We start from the raw sequence: 19240 nt of genomic DNA, 5'->3' as shown, positions 1-19240 counted from the left end.
AAAGCCTGTCCAACATCTACAAGGCACAAGTCAGGAGTGCGATGGAATACTCTCCACTTGCTTGGATGACTGCAGCTCCCATAATACTCAAGAAGCTTGACATCATCCAGGACAAAGCAGCCCACTTAATTGGTACCACATCCACAAACATTCACTCCCTCCACCACCGCCGCACAGTAGCAGCAGTGTGTGCCATCTACAGGAACTCACCAAGGCTCCTTAGACAGCACCTTCCAAACCCACAACTGCTACCATCTAGAAAGACAAGGGCTGCAGACACATGGGAACACCACCACCCGGAAGTTCCTCTCCAAGCCACTCACCGTCCTGACTTGGAAATATATCGCCGTTCCTTCACTATTGGTGTGTCAAAATCCCGGAACTCCCTCCCTAACAGCACCGTAGGTGTACCTACACTACATGGACTGCAGCAGTTCAAGAAGGCAGCTCACCGCCACCTTCTCAAGGGCAACTAGGGATGGACAATAAATGTTGGCCTGGCCAGCGAAGTCCACATCCCGTGAATGAAAAATAAAATCTACTCAACCTCTCAGCATCGAAAAGCACTCTCATCCCAGGGATCAATTCATGGGATTTTCATAACATGGCAAAAATCCCAGCCACGGTCACCATTACTGAGACTGGCTTTTTATCCCACGTTTATTAACGAACTGAATTTAAATTCCACCAGCTGCCATGGTGAGATTTGAACTTGCATCTCCAGAGCATTTGTCTAGGCCTCTGGATTACTGGTCCAGTAAAGCTACCACTACACTACTGTTCTCTTTTGCCCCATGTCTGTGTCCTTCTTGGTGGAAAATAACATTTGAAAAGCAAATCATTAAATGCAAAGCATTTTGTGACATCCAGAAAAAGGTAAGATATAAATGTAGGTTTCTTTCATTTTGTAAGTAATCCTAAATATGGTACCTTGACGTTTAGCTGCTGTCCTTCTCTTATTAAGGGTTGCAGTAGTATTTCTGCACCAAAAATAAAATATAATAAAAACAAGAATTGTCCATTCCATGTAGCAGTGCACTTTCCAGACAAGATAAAACAAAGAATTCTTGCACACACAGATTAGATTATCTTTTTGACTGATATAGTTTGTGGCTACTTGTGTCCAACATAAAATAGTCATATGCTGAAAATAAGCAGAACTATAAACTACACAAATACATCCTTTCTCTTGTTGTATCTGCCAGTGACTTACACCAATAAATTATAGGCCAGAATCTTCTGCCTGCTCCTGTGGCGGGTTTGGCAGCGGAGGGGAGCAGGATTTAACCACGTGAGACTTCCCACCACCACGTTTAAGTCTGTGGCAGGAATGTCTTCCTGCCCTGGAGCCAAATGAGACCCTCAAGTGCCCAATTAATGCCCACTTAAGGGCCTCATTCCACTGCTGAATGCTTGAACCCATCAGTGGGTAGATGGGGGGTGGGCTCATGTTCGGGGAGCACAATAAGCAAACCTGTGCAGGTCAGGGTGGGGGGAGGTGTGGAGTTCCTTGTTCAGTGCCTGATTGAGGGACCCAGCATCAGGAAAGTGAGAGGTGGGGGGTGGGCACTGAGACCATACCCTACCCTTGCTGCTGAGCCTCTGCCCTTGGGACCAGCACCCTGTGATTCCCCCCTTCTGCATCACTCACCTGTGGTCTTGGATCCTTGGAACCTAGATCTGGGATGGTTGTCATACCAGCAGCCACCAACAGCTCCCCGCTTTTGGCTGCTAGCTCTTGATTGGCCAGCAGCTCTTGGCAGGCAGGACATCTGCCCCCAGGTCCTTGAACCCAAGGAAAGGCCTGCCACTGGCCTGTCGAGTGCCTGAGTAGCACATGATGCAGCGCGCCGTCCCAGCAAGAGGCACCAACTCTCCACTTGGCAGCGAAGATCCCATCACCTCCTTAAGGTTCCAGCCATAGGCACACATTAAAGTAACATTAATCTGTCTTTGCAAATCAGAGCTGTAAGATCAAATCACCAGGGAATCCTGATCAATTCAAATTCCTGGTAATGGTCTGACAAATCCACACAGTTCATAGGTTCCTATAAAATGGTACAGTATTTCTACTATATGCAGGTCAGGTTGTAAATAACTCTGATCAATTGCTTGTGATAGCTTGAGCCGGTATTAAAAATGCAAATCATTAAATGATCAATTCCAATCAAATGGGGCATGCTTACTGGTCCAAATTACTTTTACCTGTTTTAAAAATATTTAGATGTGATCACCTAAATTAATTTCTACTATCAAACAAAGGGAGCACAACAGGTGTTACCGTAAGCAGCACATTCGTAACTAAGTACACTTACCATCGCTATAATCAATTGCTGCGTAGTCTCCAAGGAATAGTGAAGCAACAAAACTACTGACCAGGGAGATTCTCTACCAGAGAAAAAAAGAAATATTAGTGCCTATGGACAAATAAAACATATAAATCACTCTGTCAAAGTCACCTACACAGCTCACATTCAATAAAGGGAGCACAGATTGATTAGAAATAGCAGAATTAAAGTGGACCCTGCATGGGACAGACACTACTATGAGATGGAGAAGGAAGCCTGCGGTGGCTTCCTGAACCAAACTGAAAACAGAATTCCTGTGATCTTGAATTTGGTAGATATTGGTCGCAAATTTATTCAGTCCACCATAATCTTTTCTACTCATGTTTTTTTTCACACACGTTCCCAGAGATTGAAGCAATTCTCCGAAGATTACACCATAACCGTGCCAATTCAGTTTGTTTGCTACACTATCTCAAGGTATCTGAGTTTCTACCATACAAAAAAAAAAATTGTGCTATGCATGAACAGCTCTATGCCAGTCAATGTGAAATAGCATTGCTAGGTCTACCTCAGCCTGTTAATATTAAGGATTTTTAAAATACTATTTTCACTTTCAGTGGTTTCTCTGTCTCACCATGAACGATTCTAATTCCCCACACAATAAAGCTGTAATTTTCGTATTCCGCTCTTGCAGAATGCTAACAACTGGGTCAATTGCAGTAAACTGTGACAAGCAAGGAAATTTCTGCCTTTATTCCATATAATTAAAACAAAAAGCTAGGATAACTAGAGGCTGTCCTCCCTCACCAAGATTTAAAAGACAAGACTGTAGATGGTATACATATGTGAAAATGGTGAGTGCTTGTTTTCAATAAAGTCAGGCTTGTTTCAAAGGCTGCAGCAGCTTATCTGAAATGTTAATATGTTAATTAACATATTGACACAAATAGCTTTAACCTCTCTAAATATTGGGTCATTAAAGAAAACCATCAACAGAAGCAAATGCTACATGAGGAAAAACTTTTTTTAAGCAGTGAGTGGTTAGGATCTGGAATGTACTGTCTGAGAGTGTGGTGGAGGCAGATTCAATCGTGGTTTTCAATAAAGATTATCTGAAGAAAAAGCTTTTGTAGGGCTATGGTGAAAAGGTGGGTGAGTGAGACTAGCTGAGTTGCTCTTGTAGAGTTGGCACAGAAATGATGGGCAGAATGGCCTTCATCTGTGCTGTAACCATTGCATGACTCTATAAGGGGAAGCACTCGGGGCAGAACTGTCTGGCCCCGCTGACGTCGGGAACACGAGTGGACAAAGCCTGAAAGTACCAGCACCAGCTGGAATCCCGGTTTCCTGACCCCATTCCCGATACCTGTCAGCACAGAAACTGCCAGGAGTGCTGAGTATTTGCAGGAACAGAAAAACCTGGAAGTATGTTTGCATAAATTATTGAAAATGGCAGGGCAGGTTGAGAAAGTGGTTAAAAAGGAATATGGGATCCTGGACTCTATAAAGAACAGAGTACAAAGGCAAGGGCGTTATGGCAAACTGAGATTAAACACTGGTTCAGCCTCAATTGGAGTATTGTGTTCAATTCTGGGCTGCACATTTTAGGAAGGATGTGAAAAAAAGGTGAAGAAAACATTTACTAGAATTGTTCCAGGGATGAGGCACTTCAGTTACGTGGATAGATTGGAGAAGCTGGGGTTGTTTTCCTTAAGAGAAAGTTAGGAGTGAATTTGATGGAGATTTTCAGCACGAGGAGTCTAGACTGAGTAGGTAGAGAGAAACCGTTCCCATTGGCGGAAGGAACAAGAACCAGAGGACACCGATTGAAGGTGCAATGAGGAAAAACCTTTCACACAGAGAGTGGTTAGGACCTGAAATACACCACCTGAGAGTGTGGTGGAGGTAGGTTCAATGATGGCTTTCAAAAGGGAGCTGGAAAAGCACCAGAAAAGAAAATATTTGCAGAAAGCTGGAGTAGACACGATGGGCTGAATGGCCTCCTTCGGTGCTGTAACCATTCGATGATTCTAAATAAAGGCAAGGCAAGAAGGACCAAAGATGCTTGTTATGTTACCCTACAGATTGAGCTCCATTTAACATCAAGACCTGACAAGGATTTTCTGTCTGCTCAATAAGGAATAACACCACAGAGCTCCAAGCTGTACTAACCTAAAATAACTATAGTTTAGGGTCACAATTTAAAGAGAACACAGAAACAGTATTAAATAGCAGCCTGAATTTAGACAGCAGCTTTAATGTAGAAAAACCACCTCAAGATGCTTTGGAGGCTCAAGGGAAAAAAAGCCACCAAGCCAAAGGAGCAGTTATATTAGGAAGGATGCCCAAAACCTTAGTCAATGAGTTCATTTTTGCGAGTGGTCCTAAAGTACAGTGAGATTGGGAAGTTTCAACAGTGATTACTCTTCATAAGTACTAAATTGGCTGTAAAGTCCTGAAGTTGTGAGTTCTTCTTAGTACTATCAGGTATTACTAGGAAGAAAGATAGATTCTTAAGTCAGGTTCCTCCTTAATGCATGTTTGCTGCTTTGTCCTGAGTCAGCCAGCATCAAGAATCCTGACTCACACAGATAGGTGAATGAAAAATAGCCTCAGAGCCTGCTGCACTAATTTGAAAAATGACACAATGTAAGGAGTTAGAAACAATCAGAAAGAAGCATCTGGAGAAACACCAGTGTCAGTGCTTAATCAGTTGCTAATTTACAGTACTCTCTCCTTGCAGATGTTAGCTTGATGAAAAGGATCGTGACCCACCAATTCCTTTGGTACTTCCAGATAGTGGAAAGTACTAGGCAAGTGCTCCACTTGCCCAATCAATTGTTTAATAATCCGAGCCCCTTGAAGCTTTCAGCAGACAGGAAAATACCTCCTTAAATGAATCAGCCAAAGTCCCAAAAGGGCAGAGGTCCTTCTCTATCTGTAAAGACCAGAATATAAATTTGCACATGAATGCCAGTCACAAAATGTTTCTTAGCAGAGAATGCACTGGAGTAACCTTGGATTAACTACCCTTAATATGAAGAAAAGAGCAACTACTGAAGACCTTTATAAAATCATTGATTATGCATAACAACTCAAATCCTTTGAAAAGAGTGAAGGACCTCAGCAACAAAAAAAAATGAGTGCCCACTCATAGCCTTCAGACAAACCTATCTTCTCTTAGGCAATCCCTTGGGCTTGAGGATGACTTGCTTCCACACTAAAAATGAGTTCTCAGCTGACTGGGGAGTCCAATGGGCGACCCACAGTCTCTGTCACATGTGGGGCAGATGGAGGTAGGGGGAACAGGTGCATGGGGTGCCTGGGTTGCCACACACTCCTTTTGTTGTCGACGCTTGGCTTCAGCTAGCCCTTGGCAATGAGACTTGAGGAGTTCAGCTCCTTCCCCGGTACCATTTAGGGTAGTCTTGGGCCAGGGATTACCAGATGTTGGTGAGGATGTTGCACTTTCTCAAGGAGAATTTGGGAGTGTCCTTGAAGCGTTTTCTCTGCCCTCCTGGGGCTCACTTGCCGTGCAAAGCTCCAGGTAGAGCACGTGTTTTGGGAGTCTCGTGTCAGGCATGTGGATGATGTGGTCCGCCCAGCGGAGTTGATCGAGCGTGGTCAATGCTGCGATGCTGGGGATGCTAGCCTGAGTGAGAACACTGACGTTGGTGCACCTATCCTGCCAATGGATTTGCAGGATCTTGCGGAGGCAGCACTGGTGGTACTTCTCCAGAGTTTTGAGATGCTTGCTGTACATATAGGAGGGCGGGTATCACTACTGCTCTGTGGACCATGAGCATGACCTACGGCCCAGGCATCCAAGGCCCCATTCCATTACTGGCCAAGAAAAGAGAGGTGCTCATCAAGAACAGAGAGGCAGTCAGTGCCCACTGGAAGGAGCACATAGAAGATCTTCTTAACAGAGACTCTGTCTTCAACACAACTGTCCTTGACTCCATCCTGCAGCATGTTATCTGCCACCATCTCAGTATAACCCCAACCCATCTTCAGGTAGAAAAAGCCATTCGACAGCTAAAAAGCAACAATGCATCAGGAGTAGATGGAATCCCCGCCAAAGCACTAAATCATGGAGGAGAAGCACTACTGGTGTGAATACATAGCCTCATCTCCCTTATCTGGAAGGGTAAGAGCATGCCAGGTGATCTCACAGACGTCTAATCATGACCATCTTCAAGAAAGGTGCCAAGTCTGACTGCGGTAACTATAGAGGAATCTCCCTGCTGTTGGCCACAGCGAAGGTCATCACAAGAATCGTCTCACTCACCTCCTCCCAGCGGCTGAAGAGTTCCTCACAACAGACATGATCTTCACCGCGCGGCAACTGCAAGAGAAATGCAGGGAATAGCACCAACCCTTGTACGTAGGCTGTTTTGACCTCATAAAAGGTTTCAACACTGTCAAGCACAATGGAATATGGGGCATCCTCCTCCATTTCGGCTGCCCACAAAAGTTTGTCACCATCCTCCCCCTGCTCCACGATGACATGCAAGGCGTGATCCTGACCAACGGATCCACCACAGACCCAATCCATGTTTGGACCGGGATCAAGCAAGGCTGTGCCATCATACTTGACGGTCTTCTCGATCTTTGTTGCCCCAAGGCTCCATCTCACCCTCAGCAAGCTCCATGCTGGAGTGGAGCTAAACTACAGAACAATCTCTGCCGCCTGCAGGCCAGATCCAAGGTCGTCCCATCCTCTGTCATTGAACTACAGTATGCAGACGATGCTTGCGTCGTGCACACTCGGAGGCCGAGCTCCAAGCCATCATCAACACCTTCACTGAGAGTATGGGCCTTACACTAAACATCCGTAAGATGAAGGTCCTCTACCAACCTGCCCCCTCCACACCTCACTGCCCCCCAATTATCAAAATCCATGACAAAGCAGACCACTTTCCATATCGTGGAAATCTACTGTCAACCAGGGCAGACATCGACGACGAGGTTCAACACCACTTCAGTTTGTCAGCGCAGCCTTCGGCCGCCTGAGTGTTTGAAGACCAGGACCTCAAACCCGGCACCAGACAAACCTATATAAAATGTACCACCAACGTATAAAGATCATCACTAACAATAGAAAAGCATATTCCAAATATGAGCTATTTCTTTACAGCATTATTTTTTTCTATAAGATTAGATTTATATTTAAGAGTAGCCAGTTCTCGTTTTCCTTGTCTGAAAAATATTACACTGCAAATGGGAGACAAAAGGATAAATGAACAATAAATGTGTTCTAATTCTCTGTCTACTTTCATATAGTTACTATGTGATACTGGAACATTTAGCTTTCTTTTGGCTCATTGACTTGCATTTTCTTAGGGACATATCCAGACTGTCACTTGCATGGCTATAGCTTCTCTTTGTGCTCCTGCACCATTACCGTGGTATCCCCAAAGATCTATTATTAACCCCCTCCTATTTCTCATCAACATGATGCCCCTTTACATTATGCAAAAGTAAGTTAGTTTTCGTATATACGCTGGCAACACCCAGCTCTACCGCACCACCAGCTCGGTCAATCCCACACTGTTGCTAATATATATTTTTTTTATTCAGTCATAAGATGTGGGTGTCAATGGTTAAGCCAGCATTTATTGCCCATCCCTAATTGCCCTTGAGAAGGTGAGCTGCCTTCTTGAACCGCTACAGTCCATGTGGTGTAGCTACACCCACAAACATGTTAGGGACGGAGCTCCAGGATTTTGACCTAGCGACAGTGAAGGGACAGCAATATATTTCCAAGTCAGGATGGTGAGTGGCTTGGAGGGGCACTTCCGGTGATGCTGTTTCCATGTGTCTGCTGCCCTTGTCCTTCTAGATGGTAGTGGTCATGGGTTTGGAAGGTGCTGCCTAAGGAGGTTTGGTGAGTTCCTGCAGTGCATCTTGTAGAGAGTACACACTGCTGCCACTGTTCACTGGTGGTAGAGGGCATGAATGTTTGTGGATGGGGTGCCAATCAAGCAGGCTGCTTTGTCCTGAATGGTGTCAAGCTTCTTGAGTGTTGTTGGAGCTGCACTCAACCAGGCAAGTGGAGAGTAAAAACAAAAAAACTGCTGATGCTGGAAATCAAAAACAAAAACAGAATTATCTGGAAAAACTCAGCAGGTCTGGCAGCATCGGCTGAGAAGAAAAGAGTTGACGTTTCGAGTCCTCATGACCCTTCGACAGAACTTGAGTGAGTCCAGGAAAGGGGTGAAATATAAGCTGGTTTAAGGTGTGTATGGGGGGCGGTTTTGGGTTGGGGGAGAGAGAGAGAAGTGGAGGGGGTTGGTGTGGTTGTAGGGACAAACAAGCAAATGTGGAGCGTATTCCATCACACTCCTGACTGTGCCTTCTAGATGATGGACAGGCTTTGGGGAGTCAGAGGTGAGTTATTCTCCACAGAATTCCTAGCCTCTGACCTGCTCTTGTAGTCACAGTATTTATATGGCTAGTCCAGTTCAGATTCTGGTCAAAAGTAACCCCCATGATGTTCTAGACAACAGGACATTCCAGGGAAACCTCTTGAAACAATTATTCGGGATGAAATTAATAGTCACATGGAAAAATGTGGATTGATTCGTAAGAGTCAGCATGGATTTGTTAAAGGAAAATTGTGTCTAACTTGCTGAAGTTTTTCAAACAGGTAACATGAGTGGTTGATGAGGGCAAGGCCGTTGATGTGGTGTATATGGACTTCCAAAAGGCATTCAATATAGTGCCACACCACAGGCTTGTGAGGAAAGTTATAGGTCATGGAATAAAAGGGGCAGTAGCAAAATTGGCTGAGGGATTGGAAATAGAGGGTAATGGTTAATGGGTGTTTTTCGGGCTGAAGAAGGTTTGTAGTGGAGTTCCCCTGGGGTCAATATTGGGACCCTTGCTCTTCCTTGATATATATAAATGACCTAGATTTTGGTATGCAGGGGGCAATTTCAAAGTTTGTGGATGACACAAAACTTGTGGGAACTGTAAACTGTGAGGACAGTGTAGAACTTCAAAAGGACATCGACACATTGGTGGAGTGGGCAGATGAAGTTCAATGTGAAGTGTGAGGTGAAATACTTTGGTATAAAGAAAATGGAGAGACAGTGTAAAATAAAAAATGCTATCCTAAAGAACATGCAGGAGCAGAGAGACCTGGTGTATATGTACATAAGTCATTAAAGGTGGCAGGGCAGGTCGCTAGAGCTATTTCTAAAGCATACAGTATTCTAGGCTTCATTAGTAAGGTCACAGAGTACAACAGCATGGAGGTTATGATGAACTTACATAAGACACTGGTTCTATCTTAGCTGGAGTATTATATACAGTTCTGGGCACCACACCATAGGAAGGATATGAACGCATTGGAGGGAGTGCATAAGAGGTTTACGAGAATGGTTCCAGGGATGAAACATTTCAGTTATGAGGAAGGATTGGAGAAGTTGGGACTGTTTTCCTTGGAGAGGAGAAGGCTGAGAGGAGACTTGATAGAAGTTTTCAAGATCATGAGGGATCTGGACAGAATAGATAGGAAGAAACTGTTCCCGCTCGTAAACGGGTTGAGAACCAGAAGGCACGGTTTTAAAGTGTTTTGCAAAAGAAGCAAATGCGTGTTGAGAAAAAACTTTTTCACACAGCAAGTAGATAGGGTTTGGAATGCACTGTCTGAAAGTGTGGTGGAAGCAGGTTCAATTGTGGCATTCAAGAGGGCATTGGGTGATTATCTAAATAGAAACAATGTGCAGGGTTATGGGGAAAAGGCAGGAGATTGGCACTAAGTTAAAATGCTCAGGGAACCGGTGCAGACACGATGGGCCGAATGGCCTCCTTCGACACCATAGCAATTCTGTGATTGTGTGATATGTTGATAATGGGGGATTCAGTGGTGGTGTTGCCACTGAATGTCAAGGGGCGATGGTTAGATTCTCTCTTGTTGAAAATGGTCGCTGCCTGGTCATTTGTGTGGCGCAAATGTTATGTTTATCCAACATCCAGTACTAGAGAGGCAGAAATTACCTTTGATTAAAAATTGTGAAGACTGCCGTCATTATCTTCAGACCCTGGACAAACTCTTTGTCCCTAGCCGCTAACTCCATCCCTCTCCTTGGCAACTGTCCAACACTAAATCAATCTATTCACAACTTTGAAGTCATACTTGACCCCAACATGAGTTTCAAATCACATATTTTTTCTATCACTGAGACTGCCTAACATTATAACATTTCCCAGCATTTCCCCTGTCTCATCTCATTTGCTGCTGAAGCCCTTCTAGACTTAGACTATTCCCAACACACTCCTGGCATATTCCCAATAAATTTTACCCTCCATATATTAAGGTCATCCAAAACCCTGCTGCCTGCATGTCCCAACTCGCACCAAGTCCCATTCATCTTTCACCCGTGTGATCGCTGACCTACACTGTCTCCTGGTCAAACAACGTCTTGATTTTAAAATTCTCATCCTTGCCTTCATACCTTCCATGGCCTTCCCCTCCCTAGCTCTTCCGCCCCTATAACCCTCCAAGCTATTTGTGCTCATTTAAATCTGGCCTCCTGAATATCCCCGATTCTAATTGCTCCATCATTGGAAGCTGTGCCTTCAATTGCCTAGGCCATAAAATCTGGAATTCCCTCCTATACCTCTCTACCTCGCTTTCCTCCTTAAGGTCACTCCTTGACACCTAATTCCTAATAACTCGTTACGTCCTGAATTAATATTACCTATGTTACAAGGGTGACTAACTTCAAAGGTACGTCACAGGTTGCGAAGCACTTTTGAGACATCCAGTAGTCATGAAAAGTACTTTATTCAAGCCTTTCTTTCTCTATGTGGCTCGGTGCTATGTTTTGTTTATAATGCTCCTGTGAAGTGCATTGGGACATTTTATTGCGTGAAAGGTTTTTTTATTTGTTCACAGGGTGTGGGCATCACTGGTTCGGCCAGCACTTATTGCCTATCCCTAATTTCCCATGAGCTATGTGCTATATGTATCAAACGACTCCATGAGGTAATAGCGGGGCGGACAAATCCCTGCCCGCCCCACCATGAGATTCGGTGAACTCCTCGCTAATGCTTAATTAGCGAGCTGAAAAATAGACAATCTGGCGCGGGAATCCGCCCCGGCACCCAGCGGGAATCATGCCAAATTTCCCAAAGGTCCACCAACCTAACCACTCCAGCCTGGGTGGGGGAGGTCACCAGGGAGATCAGCACATGCAGACCACAAAAAAGCAATGTCCTGCTGTGCAGGAAGAGGATGAATGATCTCATCCACTCCACCAGGGTAAGTCAGCCTTCTCCTCACACCAAACTCACACTCTCAGAGGGGCTTCAGGCATTCTAAAGGGTTACAGTCCACAGGGATCTTATTCATTACCAGCAGAAGGAACATCAGCACTGATTGTCTGGCAGACACTTTAACATCACTATCTCACCTAACATCCTGGTGTCTTCAGCCCTTACTGGGGAGGGCTCAGCGCACACAGCAGGCATGCATGTTTATGATCTTCTCTTTCATCCATGGTGCTCACAGTCAGTCCATCTGTCTTTATGCAAGGCAAGATCTCCCATAATAAAAGGGAATGATCCCACAGCAGAAGGGGGATGCCGGAGTTAAGGCCACTCTCCCCCTACGAGGAGTAGATGGCAGAGCTGGCTGGAGAGGACAAGGACCGTTCCTGGACAAAAGATGAGATCGGCATCTCCCAACATGCCAGTGAGGGTCCATGCAGTATATACATCGGCCATATGCAGATAATGACTGTGAGTTACCTATAATGTAGGAGAAGGTATGAAGGCAAGGATGAGAATTTTAAAATCAAGGCGTTGTTTGACCAGGAGACAGTGTAGGTCAGTGATTACACAGGTGAAAGATGAATGGGACTTGGTGCGAGTTGGGACATGCAGGCAGCAGGATTTTGGATGACCTTAATATATGGAGGGTAAAATTTATTGGGAATATGCCAATGGCTAATTATCTCTTTTGCCTATTCCAGCCACCAAAAAGAAAAGGCAAAGCACCAGCCAGTGCATCAGCCCCAGCCCCCAGTCAGCTCAGATCTTGAGGAAGAATTTGAAGCTGACCCATCACCGTGTTCAGCTGCACCCTGCACCAACACAAATATACACACACACATACACTTCAGTGGGACCTAGTTCTAGAGCAGGCTCAGGGAGACATCTGGTGAGCACCTCACAGTCCACGACAGGCATAGGCAATAACAGCCAAAGTCTCCAGCAGTCCACAACAGGTGAAGGCAATAACAGCCAAGGTCTCTGACAATAGAAAGACTGCAGGAGAGCAGGAGAAAAATGTTGGAGCTGCAAAGACAGGCAGGCGAACAGCAGGGTTGTCAGAAACTGTCAGCAGATTAGAACAAAGGATGTAGGAGTCCATCCACGTACTGTCTGATGTCGTGGCTCCAGCATGCGAGTGCCTCAAGGTCACCATTGGAAGGATGGTGGTCGCTGTGGAGGCACTGGTCTAACAGAATGCTCAGTTTCTACTGGATTTGTGCTCAGGCCAGCTCACCATCTCTCTAACCACGAGTGCGCTCCAGCAGTGGCTAGGCGAGAGCAGGTAGGGGCACTTCAACCTCCCTCCAGGAGCCTGCAGATCATGGCTTAGCTGAGATCTATTAACATTTGTCTAATGCCAATTGAAGCAGGACATGAGCTGAAAATTAAGGTGCCCCTTCAAACAGCCACAAATTGCAGTCGTTGTGCTCCCGATGTGGCATCTCCAGGCATCATGGTCAATGGACTGTGCTTCCCACTGGCGATGGTCGATGTGGCACACGAAGAGGGCCTTCTTCAGGGAGTCCTTGAAACATTTGCATGGCTCCTCTTTTCCATTTACCGGTTCAGCTCTCTGTACAGCACGATTTTGGGCAGGCGGCTGTTGTCCATCCAGGCAACATGACCCATTAAACGCAGGAGGATGGCCTTCATGCTGGTGATGTTGGCTAATTCCAGGACTTAAATGTTTGTGATGCAATCCTGCCAGCAGATCTCGAAGATGCTGAGGAGGCAGTGCTCTAGAGAACGGTACAGAACCCATGACTCGGCGCCATACAGTTGGGTGGTGAGGACTACGGCTTTGTACACTTTGAGTTTGCTCTGTTCTCTGAGGCTGTGGTTGCTCCAAACTCATTTGTAGAGTTTGCCGAATGCGCTGTTTGATTTTGAAAGCCTATTGTCCATTTTCTTGTCTATGGTGGCATCAAATGAGACGATGCTCCCCAAATTGGTAAATTACTTGACAACATTCAGTTCGTTTCCCACGAAGACAATGCTTGGTGGTCTATATTCTTCTTAGGGTGCAGGCTGACTCAGGACTACAGTTTTCTTTAAACTTATTTTTGGTCCAAAGAGTTGTGCCACCTTGGAAAAACATCTTGTTATACTTTGCAGGTCTGACTGACTGTGGGCCAAGAGAGCACAGTCATCAGCGAGAAGTTCACATATGAATTTTTCTTACGTCTTTGTATGAGCCTGAAGACACCTAAGGTTGAAAAGACTTTCATCAGTCCGGAAGCATACATAAACTCCCTCCTCAAAGTCTTCTATTGCCTTTCCTCAGGTAAGGTGACCAATACTGTACACAATACTCTAGGTGCAGTCTCATCAAGGTTCTATATAATTGCAGTAAGACACCTTTACGCCTATACTCAAATCGTATTGTAATAAAGGCCAACATACCACTTGCCTTCTTAATTGTTTACTGTACCTGCATGTTAGCTTTCAGTGACTCATGAACAAGGATACCAAAGTCCTTTTGAAGTTCAACAATTCCCAGTCTCTCACCATTTAAGAAATACTCTATATTTTTGTTTTTCCTACCAAAGCGGATAACCTCACATTTCTCCACATTGTATTCCATCTGCCAACTTTTTGCCCGCTCACTTAGCCTCTCCAAATCCCCTTGAAGCATCTTTGCATCCTCCTCACAACTCACACTGCAACCTAGTTTGGTGTCATCTCCAAATTTCAATCCCCACATCCAAACCATTGATATAGATTGTGAATAGGTGGGGCCCAAGCATTGATCCTTGTGGTACCTCACTAGTCACAGCCTACCAACCTGAAAATTTATTCCTACACTGTTTTCTGTCCATTAACCAGTTCCCAATCCATGCCAGTATATTCCCCCCAATTCCATGTGTCTCTGTACTTAGTATCTCGGTAGTTTTGTGCTTTCATGTACACAGCTTACAATGCAACCAATCTTTGTGACATTAACAAATTTGGATATATGACTTTCTATCCTATCATCTAAATCATTAATAAATTAAGTGAATAAAGTTGAAGCCCCAAAACAGATCCTTGCAATACACCACAAGTTACATTCTGCAAATTAGTGTACCAACCCATCTTCTCTGCTGTCTCCTGACGCTCAAACAATTTCCTAACCAGGTCAATAAATCAAATCAACTTAAACTATCAGTCTCTTTTGCAGGACTTTATCAAATGCCTTCTGGAAGGCTTTCCTGACACTGATTGTCAGTTCAAACTCCTCGCCCAGGAGAATCAATCTACAAGCTATTGCGAGTGAACTTCAGTATGGGATGCCAGTGCAGCTTCATCAGGAAACAGCAACTCACAGATTAGGACATCACACACTTTGGTCTTGGCACGCAGTCTTGTCAAGTTGAACAGCTTGCCGTCAGTTCTGGCATGCAGGTAGACATCCTCATTTGAGTTGCCAAAAGCGTACAATAGCAGCATGGAGAAAAATATGCCAAACAGAGTTGGCACCAGGATGCAGCTCTGCTTTACCCAGTTGCTGATCTTGAAAGAGTCTGATGTCGCTCCACTGCAACTGATACAAACATATGAATTAGGAGCAAGAGTGGTCCATTCGGCCCCTCGAGCCTGATCTGCCATTAAATAAGAATCTGATTGTAACCTCCTGCTTTTTACCCCCTTGTTAATCAAGAATCTATCTAGCTCTGCCTTAAAAATATTCAAGGACTCTGCTTCTGCTGCCTTTTGAGGAAGAAAGTTCCAAAGGCTCAAAATTCTCTTCATCTCTGTCTTAAATGGGTGACCCTTTATTTTAAAACAGTAACCGACCCCTGACAAAATATGTTCTCCGTTGGCTGAGTCAGGTGAGTTGAATAGGTGACGGCCACATCCCTAAAGACATGCTCAATGGCAAGCTTGCTATCGGCACGGGGCCAACAAATCATCCACATCTGCAATATAAGGATGTCTGCAAGTGAGACCTCAAGTTGACCAAGATCAGAGTCGATGCTGGGAATTCCATGCTGCTGCCTGGAGACAAGCAGTCAGAGAGGGCGTGGAAAAAGCAGAGGACAAACGAAATGACCAGATGGCAGAAAAGAGAGCCCGCCGGAAGGAAAAAACATCAGTCGACCTCAGGCCTGGCGATGTTCAATGCAGAAATGACATATACCCAGGGTGCAGTCCACTGTCTCCCAAGATGGACAGATGCTATCAATCTGGGAGGCATTATGCAAACATAAAAACTTACAAACATACTAATTGGGAGGGAGTTCCAGGATTTTGACCCAGTGACAGTGAAGGAACTGCGATATATTTTCAAGTCAGGATGGTGAGTGGCTTGGAGGGCAAATTCCAGGTCGTGGTGTTCCCATTTATTTGCTGCCTTGTCCTTCTAGATGATAGTGGTCATGGGTTTGGAAGGTGCCGTCGAAGGAGCCTTGGTGAATTCCTGCAGTGCATCTTGTAGCTGGTACACACTGCTGCTACTGTGTGTCGGTGGTGGAGCAAGTGAACGTTTGTGGAAGGGGTGTCAATCAAGCGGGCTGCTTTGTCCTGGATAGTGTCAACCTTCTTGAGTGTTATGGGAGCTGCACTCATCCTGGCAAGTGGGGAGTACTCCATCACACTCCTGATTTGTGCCTTGTAGATGGTGGACAAGCTTTGGGGAGTCAGAAGGTGAGTTACTCATCACAGGATTCCTAACCTCTAATCTACTCTTGTAGCCACATTAATCATATCGCTAGCCCAGTTCAGTTTCTAGTTAACGGTAACCCTGAGGATGTTGATCATGGGGGATTCAGTGATGGTAATGCCATTGAATATCATGGGGCGATGGTGTTATGACACAGCAGTTGGTAAAGGCTAAGTTGTTTAAATCCCAGAGGGAAACTTGAACAACTGTTATAACCTATATTTTCAATTGGTATGTTTGAGATGCAGCTCTGAATTCAGGAATAAGATGACCGAGCCTCGAAAGGTTTTTTAATACAAAACTAAATTAAACATTTATTAATTTAACAACAAATTAAACACATACACACGTCTACAAACTACTACCATAATACACTTTTAACCAAATCTCCAAGTTAATCACTCTCTGGTAAGTCTTCACCAAGGCAACAGTAACACACAGACTATAAAGACACCAGGCAAAGCACATTTGACCTTATGAATTCAAAATGAATTCCCTTTCAATTTGTTTCCTTTGCAGACACAGTTGTAGGCTTACAGGCTGATTAGATGTTAAATGTATCTGACTTACACACACAAACTCCTTTTTGTTTATACTTAGCTTCTCCTTTGAATGTAAATTTTCCATTGTATTACTAGGTTTTTTAAAAATTTTACCTCTCCTAACAATAAACCCTTTTATTCCACCAACTTTATAATATAAACATATTTCTTGGCATCTCCCAGCTAGGTGCAAGATTTTATTCCCACTCTTGAATGCTTTATTCAACAAATGCAAATTTACACTTTACCTTTTAACTTCTTTACTAATTTACATCTCAAATCACTATACATCAAAGCACCCAGACCAGCTGGTTTTAATTCAATTAAGACACTCATAGACACACACATAGACACACACCTTACTACAATTCAAATTTAAAAATAATTTCCAATAACATTATAGACATTAATATCTCTTCATGACAATGGTTAGATTCTTTCTTGTTGAAGATGGTCATTGCCTGGCACTTGTGTGGCGTGAATATTACTTGTCACCCCAAGTGTGGATATTGTCCAGCTCTTGCTGCATTTGGATATGGACTACTTCAGCATCTGAGGAGTCACGAATGGTGCTGAACATTGTGCAATCATCAGCGCGCATCCCCACTTCTGGTCTTATGATGGAAGGAAGGTCATTGATGAAGCAGCTGAAGATGGTTGGGCCTAGAACACTATCCTGAGGAACTCCTGCAGCGATGTCCTGGAACTGAGATGACTGACCTCCAACAACCACAACTATCTTCCTTTGTGGTAGGTACGACTCCAACCAGTGAAGAGTTTTCCCCCCCGATTCCCAATGACTCCAGTTTTGCTAGGGCTCCTTGAAGCCACACTCGGTCAAATGCAGCCTTGATGTCAAGGGCAGTCACTCTCACCTCACCTCGGGAGTTCAGCTCTTTTGTCCATGCTTGAACCAAGGCTGTAGAGAGGTCAGGAGCTGAGTGGCCCTGGCGGCACTCAAACTGGGCATCAGTGAGTAGGTTATTGTTAAGCACGTTCTGCTTGATAGCACTGTTGATGAGCCCTTCCATTATTTTACTGATGATCAAGAGTAGACTGATGGGGCAGTAATTGGCCAGGTTGGATTTGTCCTGCTTTTTGTGTACAAGACATACCTGGATAATTTTTCACATAGCCGGGTAGATGCCAGTGTTGTAGCTGTACTGGAACAACTTGGCTAGGAGTGCGGCATGCATGCTATTTTCTTATTTTCATTGACAATATCACTGTTAACAGTTTCCAAGAGACCCACAATGCTCCTGAAAACCCTCTTTTGTGAAAGATTTTTCTGTTGATTTTGTTATTGCTTGCAATTTTCATACACCCTTTTGGTAGCTCTTACAATGCTTCGTCACTCATTGCTGTTCTCCCATTTGCCAGGATCTCTGCTTTAGTTTGCATTTTTTAATGCTTTTTCTGATAGCTTTTATATTGCCTCATCTTTTTTGGCAAGTTGAGACTTATTTGCCCCTTAGGGGGTAAACGTTATTTGCATATCATGCTAAATTATTTTTTGAATACCTCCCACTGATCTTCTGTCATTTTACACATTAACAGATTTGCCCAGTTTACAGTGGACAGTTTCCTATTCCTATTTCCTTTTCCTATTTTTACTTAATTCTGTTGAAGGGTCACGAGGACTCGAAACATCAACTTTGCTCTTCTCCGCCGATGCTGCCAGACTTGCTGAGTTTTTCCAGGTAATTCTGTTTTTGTTTTACAGTGGACAGTTTCTGTCTCATGCTGTTGAGGGTACCCTTAACTAAATCTAGAATCATAGCAGCTGTTTCACGTTTCTCCCTCTCAAACTCTACCTTGAACTCCATCATATTATGATCACTGTTAAAATTATAGAATGGGTATAGCACAGGAGACCATTTGGCCTATCGTGTCTGTTCTGCTCTCCCCACCCTTTCCCCTAGCCCTGCAGATTTTTTTCCTTTCAGGCAGGTATCAAATTCCTTTTTGAAAGCCACGATTAATCTGTCTCCACCACACTCTCAGGCAGTGTATTGCAGGTCCTAACCACAAAAAGATTTTTCCTCATTTCACCTTTGATTCTTCTGCCATTCACCATAAATTGGTGTTCTCTGGTTCTTAAAACTTATGCCAAGAGGACCAGTTTCTCTCTATCTCTAGAGGTCCGACCCCTCAAGATTTAGAGTGTCTCTATCAAATCTCCTCTCAACCTTCTCTTCTCTAAGGAGAAGAACTTCAGCTTCTCCAATCTACCCACATACCTGAAGTCCTACATCCGTGGAACAATTCCTTAAATCTTTTTTGCACTGTTAGGCTAAATCTGGCTCATGACACATTGCTAAATCTAATATGGCATGAGCCCTTATTGGTTCTAGAACACACTGCAGCAAAAAAAATCCCGGAAACACTCAAGAAATCCATCACCTTTCTAAGATGTGCTAGTCTACTTATCTCAATCTCTATGAGAGCTAAAAGCCTCTTTAGACCTTATCACATGGTAT

General features: G+C 44.3%; 1 protein-coding gene across 1 annotated transcript in view; it reads right to left on the bottom strand.

Moving 5' to 3' along the window:
- Positions 1–19240, bottom strand: part of xylb (xylulokinase homolog (H. influenzae)) — a 247710-nt gene that overhangs the window by 194484 nt on the left and 33986 nt on the right. The window contains exon 12 of the mRNA XM_041183919.1: positions 2316–2388. Coding sequence (XP_041039853.1) covers positions 2316–2388 — 73 coding nt within the window. The remainder of the gene's footprint in view (positions 1–2315; positions 2389–19240) is intronic.

Source organism: Carcharodon carcharias, chromosome 3 (genome assembly GCF_017639515.1).
Source record: "Carcharodon carcharias isolate sCarCar2 chromosome 3, sCarCar2.pri, whole genome shotgun sequence".
Classification (NCBI taxonomy): Eukaryota; Metazoa; Chordata; class Chondrichthyes; order Lamniformes; family Lamnidae; genus Carcharodon; species Carcharodon carcharias.
Note: the sequence above shows the minus strand (reverse complement) of the source record. Positions and strands in the feature narration are given on the sequence as shown.